General features: G+C 42.2%; 2 protein-coding genes across 5 annotated transcripts in view; one reads left to right on the forward strand and one right to left on the reverse strand.

Moving 5' to 3' along the window:
- Positions 1–22,877, forward strand: part of pwwp2b (PWWP domain containing 2B) — a 52,646-nt gene that overhangs the window by 9,810 nt on the left and 19,959 nt on the right. The window lies entirely within an intron of this gene.
- csad (cysteine sulfinic acid decarboxylase) overlaps positions 7,155–22,877 on the reverse strand; it is a 30,216-nt gene continuing 14,493 nt past the window's right edge. For all 4 annotated transcript variants that reach the window (XM_010870255.2, XM_020047577.1, XM_020047576.2 and 1 more), the window contains exons 3-15: positions 13,097–13,233; positions 11,279–11,405; positions 10,974–11,064; positions 10,649–10,871; positions 10,471–10,550; positions 10,324–10,378; positions 9,902–10,018; positions 9,642–9,706; positions 9,404–9,485; positions 8,039–8,238; positions 7,829–7,880; positions 7,651–7,740; positions 7,155–7,514 (exon numbers count right to left, since the gene is read on the reverse strand). In XM_010870255.2, the coding sequence (XP_010868557.1) occupies positions 7,341–7,514; positions 7,651–7,740; positions 7,829–7,880; positions 8,039–8,238; positions 9,404–9,485; positions 9,642–9,706; positions 9,902–10,018; positions 10,324–10,378; positions 10,471–10,550; positions 10,649–10,871; positions 10,974–11,064; positions 11,279–11,405; positions 13,097–13,233 (1,493 nt within the window). In that variant the 3' untranslated portion in view covers positions 7,155–7,340. The remainder of the gene's footprint in view (positions 7,515–7,650; positions 7,741–7,828; positions 7,881–8,038; positions 8,239–9,403; positions 9,486–9,641; positions 9,707–9,901; positions 10,019–10,323; positions 10,379–10,470; positions 10,551–10,648; positions 10,872–10,973; positions 11,065–11,278; positions 11,406–13,096; positions 13,234–22,877) is intronic.

Genomic DNA, 22,877 nt, shown 5'->3' on the forward strand with positions numbered 1-22,877 from the left:
TTTTTTTTAACATATTATGTTAATATTATTTAAATTAAATTGTTTTCACAACAATTGTTCAGGTCTTAACAGGCCTTGCTCTGTCCAGCCTTCCGAGTGGATCGCATTCATTTGACATTGTGTTGTTGTTTATGTGACCCTGGTGCAGCTTTGTCAGACATAGGAGTCGGTTTGTTTTGAATGACCAGGAGCCCCTGTTGGGTGGACATTTCACATACAGCATAATGGAATGCTCAGGGTTCTGGCTGATGTGTAATAAATTAACATTAAGTCATTGCCTAATGAAGAGCAGCATGCCGGCCAACCCCCCACCCAACCTTACCGGGAAGCCTCATGCAACCCTACCCCCAACACTGACTCACGTCAAACCACTGAACTGTTCTCATTTCCAGATGGCTTAAAACCAAAGATTATGACTAAGGATATGGTGTCTAATTCAGGGCGTGGCCTGTACTCCCTCTACTGACTTACTGTCATTTATGCTTTTACGATACGTGTTTTTTCCACCATCAGTATTGTAGTTGGGTGGATATTTTTATGTTTTCAGGGTTTTTACTGCATTTGCCTGACGGAATAATGCTGACCAGGGATGTCGCTAGTGCTAGGCCTATTTTAGGGGGGCTTTAGTATTGCATTGTGTATTGCATTGTGTATTGCAACGTATTCCGTTAAGACGAAGGGAGATCGCCATGTGTTGATAAATGTTTACTTTTTTAATAATGATTAAAAAAAATATGACATTATTCCAAGATAAATGGGCTAATGACTGAATCTGTTTTTGAAATGATCCAGAGTGATTCATAGAAATCTTGCTTAGAAACAGAATATAATATGTAGATTTTCATTTACTATAAACTATAGTTGACAAAAGTATTTTGGCTACATAGTACAGCTGTTTCTGTGACTTTTGTTGGTGATGGATGGAAAAAGACAGAGTGGATTTACATTTTTTCACTTAGAATGTAAGTAATATTAGATCAGTGTCTAACACAAACTATGAGACAGGTATACTGTTAGCCAACCTTGAACAAAAGTAACCTTATTTTGATAGATTTTACACCCATTGGTACTCCAAAAATACACGCTGAAAATATGTTTTGGGCAGTATGCTCAGACCCTGGAAAACAAGGTTTAGGGGGATGGGGGGGATCCATGATCTTCTAGTGACATCCCTGGTGCTGACCATCGTGCTGTTGGCTGACTCTGTTGCCTAGCACCATTCCCCTACCAGACCCCATTCTACACAGGTGCAATAACGGGAAGGAATGCAGGCATGCAGCATTTTCTAAACCTTGCCTTGAGTCTGGTTGCACCCGTTGGTTCCAAGAATGTGTTTATTTATTCTAGGTAATGCCCAGAGGGGCACAGGAAACTTACTCACACCCTTCAAAAAAAGAGACTGTATGAGTGGACCTGCAGAATAAAGGTAATGACCAGTGGATAATAGGTTTATTCCTTTCAGGAATTGTAATATCAGCTTGCATTCATTGTCAAAATCTTCCTAGCAGCCTTAGTCGTAGCTTCAATTTTCCCTTGTGCAGGAGCCATTTTGTAAAAAGCACAGCACACAGAACCCTCCAGTACAGAATATATCCACACATTAGGCTTTGCCCACATTCACACACATTTACACTCCACAAACACTTGTTAATACAAAACATCTACACATATATAAGGAAAGAACTTGTGATGAGATTATACACTGCAACACTACTGAAATATCCCTCCGTGTAGTTCTCCACGGAGTGTTCTTGCTTACACAGTCTGATCCCATCATGCATTGACATTCTCAGTCATCATTTTTTACGTTCATATTGCAGTAAAGCACGAGCATCGCGGTAATCGAATGTGTGCATTCAACCACAATTTCTGACCCTATTTACTGATGTCTGTCCCATAGATCTTACTGCAGATGTAACATCAGTCACTTTTCCTATTGAGACGCTAGCCAACTGTCCTGTCTTTGTGACTGAAGCTCCTGCCATCCATTCCCCAATAATGAACGCTCTTTGAAACATGCTTATATCCTTTCCACTTGTAATCGTGATCCAAAATCAAGGTAAACTAGTCTGCTTGGTATTTTTATAAAAAATTTTATGCCCCAGAGCCGACGCAAATCTGGCATCAAGTTTCATGAACCTCAATGAAACAAGTCTAGTGTAAAAAACACAGACTGCAAACAAAAGGTGTGACAATATCATTTAAATAGCCATGTTGTGGCGGTGCGAGTGAATCGAGTGCGTAAAGGTGAGGAAAAAAGGAAGGAAACCAAAAATGAGGAATAACGATTTATGATATATAACAGCACATCACGGTGTCGAACATACAAACAGTCGTCCGTGAGGTACAGTGGAAAAAAAACACATATATGCACAACTAATTAGTGATGGGTAACAGGTGAGTCCTCGGGGAGCGCTGCTGCCATCAGTCTCCAACCCGTGGTTAGTATACCGACGAGGTGTAGCGTCGGAGAGGAGGGAGAGCTGCCGTGCCACGCGGTGCAGACGTTAGATATGTTTTCATGTAATATGTAAATAAAATAAAAATATTTACACTAGCAATGAGAAACTCTTCATGCGCTGTAAGGCGGAACGCGTGCGCAGAGCTTTGTCCAGACCACTGACCTGGAAGGCACTTAAATTCACTGGCAATGTTGTTTACCTGGTAACTAACAATGCACTCCTAATCGAACAAGTGCTGTTCATAGTATAATTTGGCACCAGTGTGATATGTTTAGTTGTTACCCAATGACAAAATTATGTTTTTTCTGTGGATTGGCGCTAACAGGGGCTAGAGAACCAGACGTCCTACGTCATTGTTCATTCCACTCTAATACACACTGAGCAAGACATCACCTTTAGACCTCAGTAGCGCAGAAACTGTTTGTCCAAAAATGTGCTCTACATTACTTTCAAATGTGACATTTTCAAAAATGTATCCCCAATGCAAATCTGGCAGCAAGTCTTGTTCATCTAATTAAATAAATGGTACTGTAAAAACGCTCTTAATAGGCTTTAAGTTTGGTCCTGCATGCCACAACCTGTCCACTTGAGCCAGGAAACAAACACCTTCAAGCCCAAACAGCTCCACTGTTTATATAAAAACACACATGCTCACTCAACCAACACACACTGCTTCTTAATCCCCATACTTCCTGACATTGAACTACACTTGCATGTGCTTTCGACAACAACCCACTCACTGTATGCTCATGTAAAAACTGAAATCTTGCTGGAGGTCATGAAAATGAGTTTGCAAAGGGGTGGAATTGCCCTTTAGTAGGATCCAAGCAGTTGTACACACTGTATTTATTCCACCAAATATGATTTGGTGCTTGGAACTTATTTTCCCCTTGAGCTGCATGTGCTTCAATGGATATATACATACACACACAAGTCTGGGCTGTATAGACAAGCACATGGCGGTAGGATGCTGTTTGTGGTTAATGCTAATGAAATGCCTCCATGCAAGCTGTGGCTGTAATTCTATTTTAATGAGGCCTTGGATTGGTGAGCTCTGGAGGACACTGGGAAACAGCCCTGCCTTGACTAAATTCAAACCGGATATTTTGTTTTGGGGTCTGATGCGAAACCTTTGTTTTATCTAGGGGATGTTCTGAAAAATGGATAGGCCTAGGTTATTGTGTAAAACAGTTATGATTCAAACGCTGATATGCAACTTCAAACTTTCGGCATGTTATTATTCTATTGTTCCCTTGATGACAGTTTACACCATTCCTTACTGGAGTTACAGTATAAACTCATTGCGACATTAAAGGGCTGTTTTCTCTTCAGCAGCACCTGGAATAAAAGGAAGCTGATCCGGGCCTAGAGGCTGTTTGTTTGAAATAGCCCACCTGCTACTAGTAAAGAGCTGCAAGGCAAATGGCCCTGCTATACAAACACAGATTCTGGCATATGTCCAGAACTTCATAAACAGAGATCTGTCTTCTGTCCTTGATGCCTTGGCTCAAGTGTACCTTGCTGGCGTGTATTGTATTGATGAGTTCAAGGCTTTGCTTTTTATCACATCTGTTTATTGATTCTGGATTGTGATCATTTGTGGTTTATTGCTAAAATTATTGTGCGCACTGACATTTATAGAAAGCACACCAATCAGTTCTGTTTACACTAACTGCTGCCTTGAATAATTTAGACTTTAGGTGACCTGATCAGATTGCTCTGGAGAAGACTTGCTTTAAGTAACTGGAAGTTTCCGGATGTGTTTATTGTTTATGAATTAGGTTTGTATCCCAAACATGAAATTGAACCATGTCATGAAGGCACTTTTCTGGTTTAGAATGCTGTGGGCATACCCTGACATCCAAATGGTCTAGGCAGATACATCATAAGAAAGTATTCATTTGAATAGGCATCTTATTGGTGAGTCATTCTTCTATGAGGTAACATTTTTAATGTTTCATGTCTCCAGGTTGTGCTTTAGCCAACATTACAAGTATGGAATGAGTCAACAACAAAATTTGGCTATGAGTTAACAGAATAAGAACTTTTAGGATGAGAGTTCAGGGGGCAGCTACTTTAACATTTGAAGTCATTAGTAAGATTAATTTTCAAACCACCTGCATATTTGGAAACTCTTGGGGCAAGCCTAAGTGGGATTTCCCATATTGTTTCATGTCACACAGGAAGATAAACTGCCCCTGTCCCTCAGAGAGATTTAGGTGTGGTCTTTCTCTGTGGCAGTCCCAATTGCTAAAGCGACCAGGGTGCAGTGAACTGAGGCTCACTGAGTCAACATGCATGATGGCAGGAAGTGACCCAGATAATACTCATTTGTGGACTTGTGACCCCAGCTGAGTATTTATGCATCACACCCAGTCAGCTGCTATGCCTTATGTCTACACTGGCCACATACACGCACACTGCTCAAACATTAACATGAGTGCACAGATTGATAACACATTCACCCTTCTACCACAGGCACCAACTTTAATCAAGGCAGGTTGGACCTCTCAAATTAACGGTTTACTGCTGTGCAGACTTCTACAGATCCATGTCCATGATGTCGACATGGTTCAGCCTCAGACCACTGTCTGCCTGCCTGGCTGTCTCTCTGTTTCCACATATCAGAACTTTTTAGGATTCCCTCTGCATTAGTTCAGGATATTTCTCCTAAGATATGTTCTGTTACATCATGTGCAACCAGTTAACAATATGTAAAGACAGAAATATATTATACAACCCCGTTTCCAAAACAGTTGGGACACTGTGTAAAATGTAAATAAAAACAGAATGCCATGATGTGCAAATCATTTAAACCCTAGATTCAATATAAAATTGTACGAAGACAACATATACAATTTTGAAACTGAGACATTTTATTGTTTCTTGAAAAATGTATGCCCATATTGAATTTGATGCCAGCAACATGATTCAACAAAGTTGGGACAGAGGGAATAAATGACTAGAAAAGTTGTGTAATGCGAGAAAGCTAAACCTGGTAGAATATCACATTGTTAATTAGGTCAATTGGCAACAGGCCAGGTATTGGGTATTAAAAGATAATTCCGAAGAGGATGGGTCTGTCAGAAGTGAGAATGGGAAGGGGTTCACCACTCCCCACACGGAAGTATTATATATTGACATATTTTGAAAAACATATATTTTTAATGTCTATATATATATATATATATTATATACTAATATATGTATTATATGTATTACTAATGTATGGCCATATATTTCATACTTATATTCACATATTCGATTTTGGCTGTTTTCAAATATGTTTTAATATCTTAAATACATAAATGACAAAATTATACTTGGTAATAAGCATTTAACATCTTAATGATACATTTCCGTATTTGTATAGTTTCCTGTTGTTCATGTTATCTAGTCGTTTCTTTGAAGTGCTTTTACAGAGAGGAATGGCTTTCATTATAGTGTTAAAATATATGCATATTGTTTTCATAATGAGAAAACTATATTTTTTTAATGTAAACTTGGAGTACAAAGTGGTTCATTATATTGAAACAGAAAAAGGTGCTATATGCTGCTTGACAGTGACTCAAGTCAAAACCTTGGGGTATTTACTAAACGTTTATTTGGAGGCCAAGTCAACACCCTGAACTTGTTGTTGTTTTGTACCTGAAACCATTCTTGAACCATTATCCTGCTGAAAGGAATACTTTTGCCATGAAAGGGTGCACATGGTCTGCAACAATGCTCAGGTAGGTGGTATGTGTCAAAGTAACATCCACAAATGGCAGGACCCAAGGTTTCCCAGTAGAACATTGCCCAAAGTATGACATTGCCTCTGCCGGCTTGCCTTTGTCTCATGGTGCATCCTGGTGCCATGTGTTCTCCAAGTAAGCAACGCACACTCACCTGGCCATCCATGTGATGTAAAAGAAAATGTGATTCATCAGACCATACCACCTTCCATTGCTCCGTGGTCCAGTTCTGATGCTGACGTGTCCATTGAAGGCGCTTTCGGCAGTGGACAGGGGTGAGCCTTGGCCAAAAACTTTGAAAAGGAAATTTTGAGTGAGGAACAGAAGCATTCAATTTGCAGTTGTCTCTTTATTTCTTCTGGTCCTCACTCAAAACCTTCCTTTTTGACTTTTTTGGAAAGGAAAGAAAAAGGTGCAGGGTTCTCTTAATTATTTCCGGATATGTTTTGTGTGAGTTTTCTGTGTGGGTCTGTAAAAGACTGCGTGGGCAAATAGTGCAGCAATTTAAGAATAACATTTCTCAACCTAAAATTGCAAAAAGTTTGGGGATCTCATCATCTGCATTACATAATATCTTTAAAAGATTTAGAGAATCCGGAGAAATCGCTGTATGCAAGGAAAAAGGCCAAAAACCAATATGGGATGGCCGTGATCTTCGGGCACTCAGGTTTCATTGCATTAAAAACAGATCCGATTCTGTTGTGGAAATCATGCATGAACTCATTGTCTGTAAACACAGTACATCGCTGCATCCACAAATGCAAGTTAAAACTCCACCATGCAAAGAAGCCATACAAACAAGATCCAGAAAAGCCACCGCCTTCTCTGGGCCAGAACTCATTTAAGATGGGCTGAAGGCGAAGTAGAAAACTGTCCTGTGGTCTGACATCAGAATGTGAAAATTTTTAGGAATCATGGACGCCGCGTCCTCCGGACGTGGTTAATTAGGGTCACACACCATATTTCAAACATTTTATTAAGCACTTTGTCCACAATTAGTGCCATTCCAAGTCTAACAGGCATTGGACTGATGAAAAATGTAAAATATTACGCAAAATAAAGCACACACACACACACGAAATGGACTGATATCTGAGACTTAGAGTGGGAGAAATCAAAGACATAAACAGAGATGCAAGTAGAATCACAGATCCTTCCCTAGTCTCTCGATCTCATCCAGGAAGAAGGTCATATCTTCATGGGAGACCTGTGGTGAGATCACTATCATGCGGAAGAAGTTGACCCGTCCGCCATGGGGCTGGTAGCCCACCATCATGGTCCCCTGCTTCATCATTCGCTCCTTGATTGTTGGAGCCACCTGGCCATACAGATTCAAGGTCACTGCATTGTCAGCCATGGAGGCAGATACTAACTGGTTTACATTTCAAATTCATAGCATCAATTGAACTTCAAAAATATGTCTGGTATCATTAGCACCTCACACAAACACCAACCTTTGACAGTCTGTCTTGGTAGTCTGGACTGTTCTCATCTCCCCTCAAACTCGGCGGTATGAACCAGAAACACACGTTCACAAACTCAGGCTAATCAACAGGACAAAAGCATTTTAACACAGTGGATGAGAATAAAACAGGGGGAGTAGATTGTATTTAAAAAACACAATTGACTCACCTCCCATATAAGTTGAAAGCCCTCTCTTCTCTTCATCTCCTCCACCAGATATCTATGAGTGGGATAATTTAGATTATTGTTCCATTCGATTTTAGACATCTCTCATTGACATGGATTCAATAAGAACCTTTGAATGAGTGCTGTGATGTTTTTTTAAAATGAGAAATTAGACTGCCCTGAATTTCAGCTATAGGTCTGGGAGGTTTGTACCTTACATGGGCGAAAGCCCTGTCCACACGCCCTTCCAAGCCTTTAGAACCCACAGCCTTCCACATTAGCCACAGCTTCAGGCAGTCAACCTTCCGGCCACACTGTATCGACTTGTCCCCAGTGTCCAGACTCTTGTCATAGAACTTGTCCTGCTGGAATAGGTATGTTGCGTCGGCACAGTGGCAGTGTTTCAACAGGTCCTGTGGAAGAGGGGTTGCAATCAATCATTGGTTTTTATTGTTGCATTTTGTTGAGTAAAGTTTGCGATTAGCATGTATGTATTGGAGACAGCAAGTCTACCAGGGGTCCGAAATCGCGGAGATTTAGAACAAGTCTTGCATGATTCAAATGTCAGGATTCCTTTTTTGGCATAATATAATGATAGACAGGAGTCTAATGATAATGTTTTGAATTGCGGTGGTGTAACAGAATTAAGCATGTACTGTAAGCTCACACAAAGGAGCTATCCAATTGGTACTGTTTGTATACCTCAAATGGTTGGACTGGTCACGTGTGAAGCAGAGGACCAAAAGCTTGCGCCCCGTGTGGGGCCATAGGAAATGTCAGTGGAGGAAGCTAAGATGTTACTAACAGGACATTGACATTGGTTATAGTAGCACATTAGTAGACATTGGATAACCAAATTGACAAGTTTTCTCAGGTTTTGTAAAACTACAACCTGACGGGATCCCTACTTTCTTGTCAAATTGTGTTCCACCTCTCGAAGGTGGACATTTCAAAACGAAGAAGGTACATAGTTTTTACAGATTCTCGGGAGCTCGCAAGCTAGCTAGCTAGTTGTTCTGAGATTGCAAAACAGCGGTTGCTTGTGATTTTTGAAAGTATAAAAATACTATAAAATCTTTATGAATTCTGGATATTGTGGTTTGTTTACAACCAGGAAATGTAGATGCCCTGTTTCTTGCAGTGAAATGTGGAAATTATTTGTATCGCTTGAGGAAATTTGCAGTTTTGGTGGCACATATATATTAATACCATAACACTTAAAAATGTGAATTCCATAGCTTTGAAACTGCCAAGTTTGTTTCTTCGGACCTACAAAATCCGAAAATGTTAAATTAACCAATTTACTTTGCAAGAGGGAGAACAAGAGAGAGTATGTTCTTTGAGCCTGCAGTACCCACCCCCCTCCCAAATCTGGCATCCGAAACATTCATTTGGTTAGCAGGCAGTAGGTTGTCCGGCATGCAAAAATTAGTTACATATTAATATTAACCAAACCATGAATAATGTTCAATTCTTTTAATGATTTTTAACATTTATTTTTTAAGGATGCAAATGCCACTACAATTTAAAAGAACTACCTGGTGTGGAATCTGGTGTAGGGCAATTATTTTTTCTTACCGTGGTGTCCTTGAGCAGAATGGCTGAACACTGCAAGCCTGTCAGCATCATCTTGTGTGGATTCCAAGTCACTGAATCGGCTCTGATTACAAACACATTCAATACATTTTCCTCTTGCATCATTGCAATATGTTGGGCCATACAGAAGACTGGATAAGATTGTCATGGCAGATCTTATTTTTACTTTTAGAGGTTTTGTGCAAAATAGAAAACTCGCAAAACTATTTTTGACTCTTACCTCTCAACTCCTTTCATGAGATGTCTATGTTCGTTTGAGAGGAGCACACTCCCTCCCCAGGCTGCCTGTGCCAAACCACAAGAAATCACCAGTCAGTATTCAGCTCAAAATCAATGGAATAGATGATGGACATGAAATAAATTATTCCATTACTTCTAGATGCTGTCATGAATTATCTTGAGAGATAACTGCTTTTGTGGTCTTATGATATCGGATGTAATTTGATTTGGGTGTGAAAAAATACTTTAAGAAGAACTCACATCGACATGCATCCATAATCCCAGTCTTTCACAGATGTCAGCGATGGATTCCAAGGGGTCAAAGGCCCCTTTGACTGTTGTTCCTGATGTAGCATGGACAAAGAAAGGCACTGCCCCCTGGTCAGTGAAGAAAAGTTAATGACAAATTAACACTTTGAGATATGTATTAATTTATGTAATAAATAGTGCTATAAAACTGAATATTTTTGGTCTTATTATTATTGAGGGATTTGTAGTGTGGTATGTGGTTTAATGATTAACTACTAGGAATTGAAAATAAACTACTTGGAATGCTGATACAGGACCATGAATTCACCAGGTATCTCTGATTGTCCATTCCTAGGAGGCAATCTATTTGTTCTTGTTTCTTACAGTACAATTATTTATTTACATAGTAAATTACAAAATAAAAGTAAACTTGCTTGAGATTTCGCCAGTTCAATTTTCTCACAAAGGTCCTCTGGATTCATACAGCCCCTGAAGGACAACAGAGAGCATGTGTTTAAATCTCCACAGTTAATCATGTATAGAATATATAGTGATTAGTCTTTTTACTACCATCATTTTACCTGTCATCCACATTGACCTTAAACACATTCTCGGTCCCAATACCCTGAAATGCAGCTGCTTTCATCACAGAGTAGTGGCTCTGTAGGAAAGTTAGGGTAAAATGGAGGAATATATGAATGAATTAATTGAAATATGAACAATGCTTTACTTATGTACGATGCTGTTTGTTTGCCACACCTCTTGAGATGCAAAGACAGCAAGTCGAGGGAGCGCCCACTGTCCTTTTACTTTCACTTCTGGGAATGCCCGAAAGCGTGCTAGGTTCATGGCATACATGTTGGACACAGTACCGCCGGGGCAGAAGATGCCGTCTCCATGTGTCCAGCCAACCAGGGAACGTAGCTTGGAGAGCACCTCCTCTTCCATCAGGACAAACACCGGAGCTACCTCATAGGTATACCTGTAAATAGTACAACTGTCCATCCCAAGCCTTCTCATACCATATATATATTTCATGATAGATAGGTATTCTATGTCAAGTGTACATATTAGTCTCTCTTACTGGCTAGTGTTTAGAGCCTCCGTAAGGAATCGTCCGGCCAAGGCATGGTAGTCCACCCCTGCAAAGAGCTGATTGAAGAACCGCGGATGATCTGGAAAGAAATAGGCCGTTCATTGTTGTTTATGCGTTCTGGACAGCCCCAAGCAATTGCATTCACTAAAAGCCAACTATGACTACATCCACACTAATCTCGCTTTGTCCATTGTCTCCCTATATTTTCAGAGTAGCTCTGATCCAAGGTGTTACAGTTAGCAGTGAACCGCCATAATAGCTTGGACCAGAGCTAGGGATGGTGCAAACCGTACTGGTCTTAACACTGTACTTGGCCACGTCCTGTACTCTCTTAAGCAGCTGGTGTTGTGACTCCCCATTTTCTCTCAGCTCCAGATCTAGCAGGGCAGCCAAATCTTCAGGTTCCCTCCAATCACATACCTGGCAATGGGGATATGTGAAAAAGAAACCCATTAAAATATGGTACTGAATAGTAACATGATTATGATTCACACAGACAGTTGTGAAGAAAACAGTTAAAATGTAATATTAGTGCAGTGGTTCAGAGTAATTTTTATTAGAGTTGTGTTCATAGATTTGTTTGGCCTTGTTACAGACACAGAAGGTGACACACACAGGTGAAAATGGCAATTAAAGGTGAATTTCCCACACCTGTGGCTTTTTACATTTTAATTAGTGTCTGTGTATAAATAGTCAATGAGTTTGTTAGCTCTCACGTGGATGCACTGAGCAGGCCAGATACTGAGCCATGGGGAGAAGAACATTTCAAAAGACCTGCATAACAAGGTAACAGAACTTTATAAAGATGGAAAAGGATATAAAAAGATATCTAAAGCCTTGCAAATGCCAGTTAGTACTGTTCAATCATTTATTAAGAAGTGGAAAATTCAGGAATCTCTTGATAGCAAGCCAAGGTCAGTTTGACCAAGAAAGATTTTAGACAAAACTGCCAGAAGAATTGTTCAGGATACAAAGAAAAACCCACAGGTAATTTCAGGAGAAATAGAGGCTGCTCTGGAAAAAGACAGAGTAGTTGTTTCAAGGAGCACAATACGACGATACTTGAACAGAAATTAGCTGCATGGTCGAGTTGCCAGAAAGAAGCATTTACTGTGGCAACGCCACAAAAAAGCCCAGGTACAATATGCCTGACAACACATTGACAAGCCTCACAGCTTCTGGCACACTGTAATTTGGAGTGACAAGACCAAAATTGAGCTTTATGGTCACAACTATAAGCGTAATGTTTTGGAAAGAGGTCAACAAGGCCTATAGTGAACAGAATACCATCCCCACTGTGAAGCATGGTGATGGCTCACTGATCTTTTGTGGGGGCTGGTAAGCTTTAAAGTCACAGGGAATCTTGTGAAAATTGATGGCAGGAAAGCATGTTATCTGAAAATACTGGCAGACTATTTGCATTCTTCTGCACGAAAGCTGTGCATGGGACACTCTTGGACTTTCCAGCACGACAGTGACCCTAAGCACAAGGCCAAGTTGACCCTCCCGTGCTTACAGCAGAAAATGTTGAAGGTTCTGGAGTGGCCATCACTGTCTCCTGACCATATATCATCAAGCTACTTTGGGGAGATCTCAAATGTGCAGTTCATGCATGACGACCAAAGACTTTGTATAACCTGGAGGCATTTTGTCAAACCAAATGGGCAGCTATACCACCTGCAAGAATTCTGGGCCTCATAAACAACTATTACAATAGCCTGCATGCTCTCATTGATGCTAAAGGGGGCAATACACAATATTAAGAACTAAATGTATGCAGACTTTTGAACAGGGGTCAGTTCATTTTTTTCTTTGTTGCCATGTTTTGTTATATCATTGTGTCATTCTGTTATGACCTACAGTTGAATGTGAATCCCATAAGAAATAAAAGACGTGTTTGCCTGCTCACTCATGTTTTCTTTACATATATTACCAATTCTCCAAAGGTACGCAAACTTTTGAGCACGACTGTACATAGCCCACTGGGGAAGGTATCTGTAACTCATGATTTATCGAAAAAAGGCTTGTGCTGCAACCAAATCTAATAATATATGAAATGCAAAGAATAAGGAATGTTAGACTATAGACATTTTTATGTAGGAATGTGAGACCTTCTCTTTAACGTCTGTGCCCTTACATAGCACCTCCTCCAGGATAACTTGAAAAGCCTTGGTCAGAAATTGCTGGCCTTCTCCATGGTCCAGAAAAGTTTCATTCAGCTGTTGCTGACCATAGAGGGGAGATGATTCTGAAGTTGTCCAATAGACAAATGAAGGAAAAGGAGAGAGAATTGAGGGGTTGAGTAGATGTTAATAGATGGTAACCTAATGAGACAGCATTTATGAGACAGGTGTTAAAGAGATATTTTACCCAATTTACACCCGTATACCAATACATTTTAATTGGCTTACTCAAAGACAGAATTACAGATAATAATCACCTCTGTAATTCTAACAACCTTCCAAATTGCTTAACCAGGCTATCCAAACGCTATAATGTTAGTATTTGAAAACACTGCTAGGGAAACTTAACCAAAGCATGAACTGTTGTTAATACTGGTCCATTGACTGCTTACAATGAATATTTTATTTAGTAATTTGGGTCCACTATTCTTTTAAAGTCAATGATTACAATCATTAACATGTTTTTTGCATGGTTTATACAATATCCATTCACTTGATTAAAGATATTCATTCATAGGTTAAGAATATTTGACAATCCACTCAATTAGATCATTCCCTAGTCAATGAGAAATATGGTTTTAAAAAGAAATAATATGCATATAGTACCAGTCAAATGTTTGGACACACCTACTCATTCAAGAGTATTTCTTTATTTTTAATATTGTTGAATAATAGTTGCTGAATAAGAGTAACTAAAATGTATACAATTATTCAATACATTGTTGAATAATAGTGAAGACATCAAAACTATGAAATAACACATGGAATCATGCAGCAACCAAAAATGTGTTAAACAGATCAAAATACATTTCATTTAGTAGATTCTTCAAAATAGTCACCTGTTGCCTTGATGACAGATTTGCACACTCTTTGAATTCTCTCAAACAGCTTCATGAGGTAGAGGTGTGCCTTGTTAAAAGGTAATTTGTGGAATATCTGTCCTCCTTAATGTGTTTGAGCCAATTCGTTTTCATTGTGACATGGTGGGGTTGGCACACAAATGACTATAATTTTGTCTGTACTGTAGTACTCCATATTATGCCAAGAAACAACAGTACATCATTCCTTTAAGACATGAAGGTCAGTTAATCTTGAAAGGAACTTTGAAAGTCTCAATGTAGTTGCAAAAACCATTAAGCACTGTGATGAAACTGGTTCTCATGAAGACAGCCACCCAAATTGCTGCAAAACTAAGGCTGAAGGACATCAATAACAAGAACAGACTTGCATGGGTAAAGACTTACAAGAAATGACAATTAGACCAGTGGATATCTGTCATTTGGTGTGGTTAATCCAAATTTGATATTTTTGGTTTCAATCGTCTTTGTGAAATGCGGAGTGGGTGAACCATATATATGTGGTTACACTACCCACTGTAGTGTAATGGTGTGGGGGTGATTTGCTGGTGACACTAACTTATAATTCAAGGCATATTCAACCAACATGGCTCCATCCATTTTCTTCCGCTTATCCGGGGCCGGGTCGCAGGGGGCAGCAGTCTAAGCAGAGATGCCCTGACTTCCCTTTCCCTAGACACTTCCTCCAGCTCTTCCGGGGGGACACCGAGGCGTTCCCAGGCCAGCCGGGAGACATAGTCCCTCCAGTGTGTCCTAGGTCTTCCCCGGGGTCTCCTCCCGGTGGGACGGGCCCAGAACACCTTCCCAGGAAGGCGTTCCGGAGGCATCCGAAACAGATGCCCAAGCCACCTCAGCTGACCCCTCTCGATGTGGAGGAGCAGCGGCCCTACTCTGAGCTCCTCCCGCAGGGATCGCCCAGCCACCCTGCGGAGAAAGCTCATTTCGGCCGCCTGTATCCGGGATCTTGTCCTTTCGGTCATGACCCAAAGCTCATGACCATAGGTGAGAGTAGGAACATAGATGGAACATAGAACAAGTCTGACTTACTGCCGGCAATGCGGACCAAGCTCCTGCTTCGGTCGTACAGGGACCTGACAGCCCTTAGCAAAAGATCCAGGACGCCATATTCCCGAAGCACCCTCCACAGGATGCTGTGAGGGACACAGTCGAATGCCTTCTCCAAATCCAAAAAACACATGTGGATTGGTTGGGCAAACTCCCATGAACCCTCCAGCACCCCGTAGAGGGTATAGAGCTGGTCCAGTGTTCCACGGCCCAGATGAAAACCACACTGTTCCTCCTGAATCCGAGGTTCTACTATCGGCCGTATTCTCCTCTCCAGTACCCTGGCATAGACATTCCTGGGGGGGCTGAGAAGTGTGATCCCCCTGTAGTTGGAACACACCCTCCGGTCCCCCTTCTTAAAAAGAGGGACCACCACCCCGGTCTGCCATCCCAGAAGCACTGTCCCCGACCGCCACGCGATGTTGCACAGGCGTGTCAACCAAGACAGCCCCACAACATCCAGAGACTCGAGGTACTCAGGGTGGATCTCATCCACCCCCGGTGCCTTGCCACCGAGGAGTTTCTTGACTACCTCTGTGACTTCAGCCCGGCTGATTGACGAGTCCACCTCTGAGCCCTCATCCTCTGCTTCCTCAATGGAAGACGTGACGACGGGATTGAGGAGATCCTCGAAGTACTCCTTCCACCGCCCGACGACATCCCCAGTTGAGGTCAACAGCTGCCCACCTCTACTGTAAACAGTGTTGGTAGGGCACTGTTTCCCTCTCCTGAGGCGCCGGACAGAATCTCTTCGAGGCCAGCCGATAGTCCTTCTCCATGGCATCACCGAACTCCTCCCAGGCCCGAGTTTTTGCCTCCACAACCACCCGGGCTGCAGTCTGCTTGGCCTGCCGGTACCCATCAGCTGCCTCAGGAGTCCGACAAGCCAACCAGGCATGATAGGACTCCTTCTTCAGCTTGACGGCATCCCTTACTTCCGGTGTCCACCACCGGGTTCGGGGATTGCTGCCTCGACAGGCACCGGAGACCTTACGGCCACAGCTCAGAGCGGCCGCTTCGACAATGGTGGTGGAGAACATGGTCCACTCGGACTCAGTATCTCCAGGCTCCCTCGGGATCCAGTCAAAGCTCAGCCAGAGATGGGAGTTAAAGATCTCTCTGACAGGAGACTCGGCCAGACGTTCCCAGTAAACCCTTACAGTACGCTTGGTTCTGCCAAGTCTGTCCAGCTTCCTCCCCCACCATCGGATCCAACTCACCACCAGGTGGTGATCAGTTGACAGCTCCGCCCCTCTCTTTACCCGAGTGTCCAAGACACACGGCCGCAGGTCAGATGAAACGACAACAAAGTCGATAATCGACCTACGGCCTAGGGTGTCCTGGTGCCACGTGCACTGATGGACACCCTTATGCTTGAACATGGTGTTTGTTATGGACAAACTGTGACTAGCACAGAAGTCCAATAACTGAACACCGCTCGGGTTCAGATCAGGGGGGCCGTTCCTCCCAATCACGCCCACGTGGGCGTTGAAGTCCCCCAGTAGAACGATGGAGTCCCCAGTCGGAGCACTTTCCAGCACCCCTCCCAGAGACCCCAAGAAGGTTGGGTCCTCTGCACTGCCGTTCGGCCCGTAGGCACAAACAACAGTGAGAGACCGATCCCCGACCCGTAGGTGCAGGGAAACAACCCTCTCGTTCACCGGGGTAAACTCCAACACATGGCGGCAGAGCTGGGGAGCTATAAGCAAACCCGCACCAGCTCGCCGCCTCTCACCATGGGCAACTCCAGAGTGGTGAAGAGTCCATCCTCTCTCAAGGAGTGTGGTTCCAGAGCCCAAGCTGTGCGTGGAGGTGATCCCGACTATCTCTAGTCGGAACCTCTCAACCTCATGCACGATCTCAGGCTCCTTCCCCGCCAGCGAGGTGACGTTCCACGTCCCTAGAACTAGTTTCCGTGTCCAGGGATCGGGTTGTCGAGGCCCCCGCCTTCGACTGCTGCCCGATCCTCTATGCACTGACCCCTTATGGTCCCTCCTGCAGGTGGTGAGCCAACAGCAAGGCGGCCCCACGTCGCTCCTTTGGGCTGAGCCCAGCCGGACCCCGTGGGGAAAGGCCCAGCCACCAGGCGCTCGCATACGAGCCCCAACCCCGGGCCTGGCTCCAGGGTGAGGCCCCGGCTGCGCCATACCGGGCAACGTCACGGTCCTCAAAATGTTTTCCGTCATTAAAGGGTTTGAACCGTTGGCTGAACAGCATGGCTACCACCTCAATTTGCATCAATGAGCTATCCTATCTGGTGTGACTATCATTTGTTTTTTAACAGGACACTGACGCAAAACACACCTCTAGACTGTGTAAGGGATATTTGACCAAGACGGAGAGTCATGGTGCCGCATTAGATGACCTGGCCAAAAGTCACCCAACCTCAACTCGATTGAGATGGTTTGGGATGAGTTGGACCCCAGAGTGTAGGAAAAACACCCAAAAAGTGCTTAGCATATTGGAACTCCTTCAAGGCTGTTGCAAAAGCATTTCAGGTGACTACCTCATGAAGTTGGTTGAGAGAATGCTAAGAGTGTGCAAAACTGTCAATTTTTGTGTAATATCATAGTTTTGAGGTCTTCAATATTATTCTACAATGTGGAACATAGTAAAAATAAACAAATACCTTCGAAAGAGTAGTTGTCGGCCTAGAAGAGTGAATGTCTCTTACTGACTGAGTGAGTGACTGACTAACCTACCTTGTTAAATAGCGTAGTGGTTTGAGAAGCAGACTGGCAAGCTGTAGGTTCTGCGATTGAATCTCCTCACAGTCAAAACCCACTTGGGATTTTGACAAAGAGGCTATACAGACACTTGACATTATATACAGCTATATACACTTACAGTGGGGAGAACAAATATTTGATACAATGCCGATTTTGAAGGTTTTCCTACTTACAAAGCATGTAGAAGTCTGTAATTTATATCATAGGTACTCTTTAACTGTGAGTGACGGAATCTAAAACAAAAATCCAGAAAATCACATTGTATGATTTTTAAATAATTAATTTGCATTTTATTGCATGACCTAAGTATGTAATACATCAGAAAAGCAGAACTTAATAGTTGGTACAGAAACTTTTGTTTGCAATTACAGAGATCATACATTTCCTGTAGTTCTTGACCAGGTTTGCACACACTGCAGCAGGAATTTTGGCATACAGACCTTCTCCAGATCCTTCAGGTTTCAGGGTTGTCGCTGGGCAATACAGACTTTAAGCTCCCTCCAAAGATTTTCTATTGGGTTCAGGTCTGGAGACTGACTAGGCCACTCCAGGACCTTGAGATGCTTCTTACGAAGCCACTCCATAGTTGCCCTGGCTGTGTGTTTCGGGTCGTTGTCATGCTGGAAGACCCAGCCACGACCCATCTTCAATGCTCTTACTGAGGGAAGGAGGTTGATGGCCAAGATCTTGCGATACATGGCCCCATCCAATACGGTGCCATCGTCCTGTCCCCTTTGCAGAAAAGCATCCCCAAAGAATGATGTTTCCACCTCCATGCTTCACGGTTGGGATGGTGTTCTTGGGGTTGTACCCATCCTCTTTCTTCCTCCAAACACGGCAAGTGGAGTTTAGACCAAAAAGCTCTATTTTTGTCTCATCAGACCACATGACCTTCTCCCATTCCTCCTCTGGATCATCCAGATGGTCATTGGCAAACTTCAGACGGGCCTGGACATGCGCTGGCTTGAGCAAGGGGACGTTGCATGCGCTGCAGGATTTTAATCCATGACGGCATTGTGTGTTACTAATGGTTTTCTTTGAGACTGTGGTCCCAGCTCTCTTCAGGTCATTGGCCAGGTCCTGCTGTGTAGTTCTGGGCTGATCCCACACCTTCCTCATGATCATTGATGCCCCACGAGGTGAGATCTTGCATGGAGCCCCAGACCAAGGGAGATTGACCGTCATCTTGAACCTCTTCCATTTTCTAATAATTGCACCAACAGTTTTTGCCTTCTCACCAAGCTGCTTGCCTATTGTCCTTTAGCCCATCCCAGGTCTACAATTTTATCCCTGATGTCCTTACACAGCTCTCTGGTCTTGGCCATTGTGGAGAGGTTGGAGTCTGTCTGATTGAGTGTGTGGACATGTGTCTTTTATACAGGTAACAAGTTCAAACAGGTGCAGTTAATACAGGTAATGAGTGGAGAACAGGAGGGCTTCAAATACTTATGTCATGCAATAAAATGCAAATTAATTATTTAAAAAACATACAATGTGATTTTTGTTTTAGATTCCGTCTCTCACAGTTGAAGTGTACCTATGATAAATATTATAGACCTCTACATGCTTTGTAAGTAGGAAAACCTGCAGAATCGGCAGTGTATCAAATATTTGTTCTCCCCACTGTATACATCTGTATAGCTTGGTTGCATAGTGGTTAGACTACAAGACACAACCTTTCACGTGGGCGATCCGGCTTCGAATCTCGGCAGGGCAACAATTATCAATAATTTTATTGCGGGCCGGCTGAACTAGGCTTGCCTTGTTTCTTATTTTTACAGAATTGTAATTTATTTGACCATGATTATTATTTCAAAGAAAGTAGAGTAAGTAGAAAAAGAGAATAAATATGAATATATACAAGTTCTTTGAGGTGGACTTTTGTGTACTTTTTTGTACTTTTTTTATACATTTTGGGATAAATTTTTTATTCTACAAACCCGATTCCAAAAAAGTTGGGACACTACAAATTGCGAGTAAAAAAGGAATGGAATAATTTACAAATCTCATAAACTTATATTCAATTCACAATAGAATATAGATAACATATAGAATGTTGAAAGTGAGATACTTTGTAATGTCATGCCAAATATTGGCTCATTTTGGATTTCATGAGAGCTACAAATTCCAAATAAGTTGGGACAGGTAGCAATAAGAGGCTGTAAAAGTTAAATGTACAGATAAGGAACAGCTGGAGGACCAATTTGCTACTTACACTCAACTAAAGGATTATTAGGAACACCTGTTCAATTTCTCATTAATGCAATTATCTAATCAACCAATCACATGGCAGTAGCTTCAATGCATTCAGGGGTGTGGTCCTGGTCAAGACAATCTCCTGAACACCAAACTGAATGTCAGAATGGGAAAGAAAGGTGATTTAAGCAATTTTGAGCGTGGCATGGTTGTTGGTGCCAGACGGGCTGGTCTGAGTATTTCACAATCTGCTCAGTTACTGGGATTTTCACGCACAACCATTTCTAGGGTTTACAAAGAATGGTGTGAAAAGGGAAAAACATCCAGTATGCGGCAGTCCTGTGGGCGAAAATGCCTTGTTGATGCTAGAGGTCAGAGGAGAATGGGCCGACTGATTCAAGCTGATAGAAGAGCAACTTTGACTGAAATAACCACTTGTTACAACTGAGGTATGCAGCAAAGTATTTGTGAAGCAACAACACGCACAACCTTGAGGTGGATGGGCTACAACAGCAGAAGACCCCACCGGGTACCACTACAAATAGGCAAAAGAGGCTACAATTTGCACGAGCTCACCAAAATTGGACAGTTGAAGACTGGAAGAATGTTGCCTGGTCTAATGAGTCTCGATTTCTGTTGAGACATTCAGATGGTAGAGTCAGAATTTGGCGTAAACAGAATGAGAACATGGATCCATCATGCCTTGTTACCACTGTGCAGGCTGGTGGTGGTGGTGTAATGGTGTGGGGGATGTTTTCTTGGCACACTTTAGGCCCTTTAGTGCCAATTGGGCGTCGTTTAAATGCCACGACCTACCTGAGCATTGTTTCTGACCATGTCCATCCCTTTATGACCACCATGTACCCATCCTCTGATGGCTACTTCCAGCAGGATAATGCACCATGTCACAAAGCTCGAATCATTTCAAATTGGTTTCTTAAACATGACAATGAGTTCACTGTACTGAATGGCCCCCACAGTCACCAGATCTCCACCCAATAAAGCATCTTTGGGATGTGATGGAACGGGAGCTTCGTGCCCTGGATGTGCATCCCACAAATCTCCATCAACTGCAAGATGCTATTCTATCAATATGGGCCAACATTTCTAAAGAATGCTTTCAGCACCTTGTTGAATCAATGCCACATAGAATTAAGGCAGTTCTGAAGGCGAAAGGGGGTCTAAGACAGTATTGGTATGGTGTTCCTAATAATCCTTTAGGTGAGTGTATTATGTCAATTGGCAACATGATTGGGTATAAAAAGAGCCACTCAGAGTGGCACTGTCTCTCAGAACTCAAGATGGGCAGAGGATCACCAATTCTTCCAGAAAACATTGTCGGTGAACACAATCCACCGTGCCATTTGCCGTTGCCGGCTAAAACTCTATAGGTCAAAAAAGAAGCTGTATCTAAACAGGATCCAGAAGCGCAGGCATTTTCTCTGGGCCAAGGATCGTTTAAAATGGACTGTGGCAAAGTGGAAAAGTGTTCTGTGGTCAGACGAATAAATATTTGAAGTTCATTTTGGAAAACTGGGACGCCATTTCATCTGGACTAAAGAGGACAAGGACAACCCAAGTTGTTATCAGCGCCCAGTTCAGAAGCCTGCATCTCTGATGGTATGGGGTTGCATGAGTGCGTGTGGCATGGGCAGCCTACACATCTGGAAAGGCACCAACAATGCTGACAGTTATATTCAAGTTCTAGAACAACATATGCTCCCATCCAGATGTCGTCTCTTTCAGGGAAGACCTTACATTTTCCAATATGACAATGCCAGACCACATACTGCATCAATTACAATGTCATGGCTGCATAGAAGAAGGATCCGGGTACTGAAATGGCCAGCCTGCAGTCCAGATCTTTCACCCATAGAACACATTTGGCGCATCATAAAGAGGAAGGTGTGACAAAGAACACCTAAGACAGTTGAGCAACTAGAAGCCTGTATTAGACAAGAATGGGACAACATTCCTATTCATAAACTTGAGCAACTTGTCTCCTCAGTCCCCAGACGTTTGCAGTCTGTTATAAAAAGAAGAGGGGATGCCACACAGTGGTAAACATGGCCTTGTCCCAACTTTTTTGAGATGTGTTGATGCCATGAAATTTATAATCAAATTATTTTTCCCTTAAAGTGATTCATTTCCTCATTTTAAACATTTGATATGTCATCTATGTTGTATTCTGAATAAAATATTGAAATTTGAAACTTCCACACCATTGCATTCTGTTTTATTCACAATTGTACAGTGTCCCAACTTTTTTAGAATCAGGTTTGTACAAAAATGCATATTTATGTTTTAACTACCTGAACTGGTATTACTGAAACAGGTGCTTCAACTATGGTCTCAGCAGTTTACAAACCAAGCCTAAAATAGACAAAACAACACATTATTTATTTCCAAACTGCAGCATAGGCTTGGAAACAATGTGGATTTCACTTCTTCAATTGCACATAACTTACAGCTTCAGTTATTACTATTACTTAATCTGACCATATGCTTAGGCTACTTTATACATCAGGAGTCATACTGAAGTTTATTGAGTCACCTATTTCAAGTTTTCGAGGTTGAGACGCTACTAAAAATGTTGTGTATACTATCAACAGTTTTCTCTTGCTTTCAACCATTCAACTGTTGCTTATTTAATGTTTCATCTATCTCAGTAAATGCAACCTAACTCTTTAAACACTTAACCTACACCACAGTTTACCAACCCATTTGCATCTAACACACCTAATTCAATCAGTCAACTAATCATTTTTGATCAATCAAAGCATGTGTCTTCTGATAAATTGAATCAGGGTTGTCACAGAAATAGAGGTGTAGTAGACCCCATCCAACCCAAAACATACATTG

This window comes from Esox lucius, chromosome 6 (genome assembly GCF_011004845.1).
Source record: "Esox lucius isolate fEsoLuc1 chromosome 6, fEsoLuc1.pri, whole genome shotgun sequence".
NCBI classification, from domain to species: Eukaryota; Metazoa; Chordata; class Actinopteri; order Esociformes; family Esocidae; genus Esox; species Esox lucius.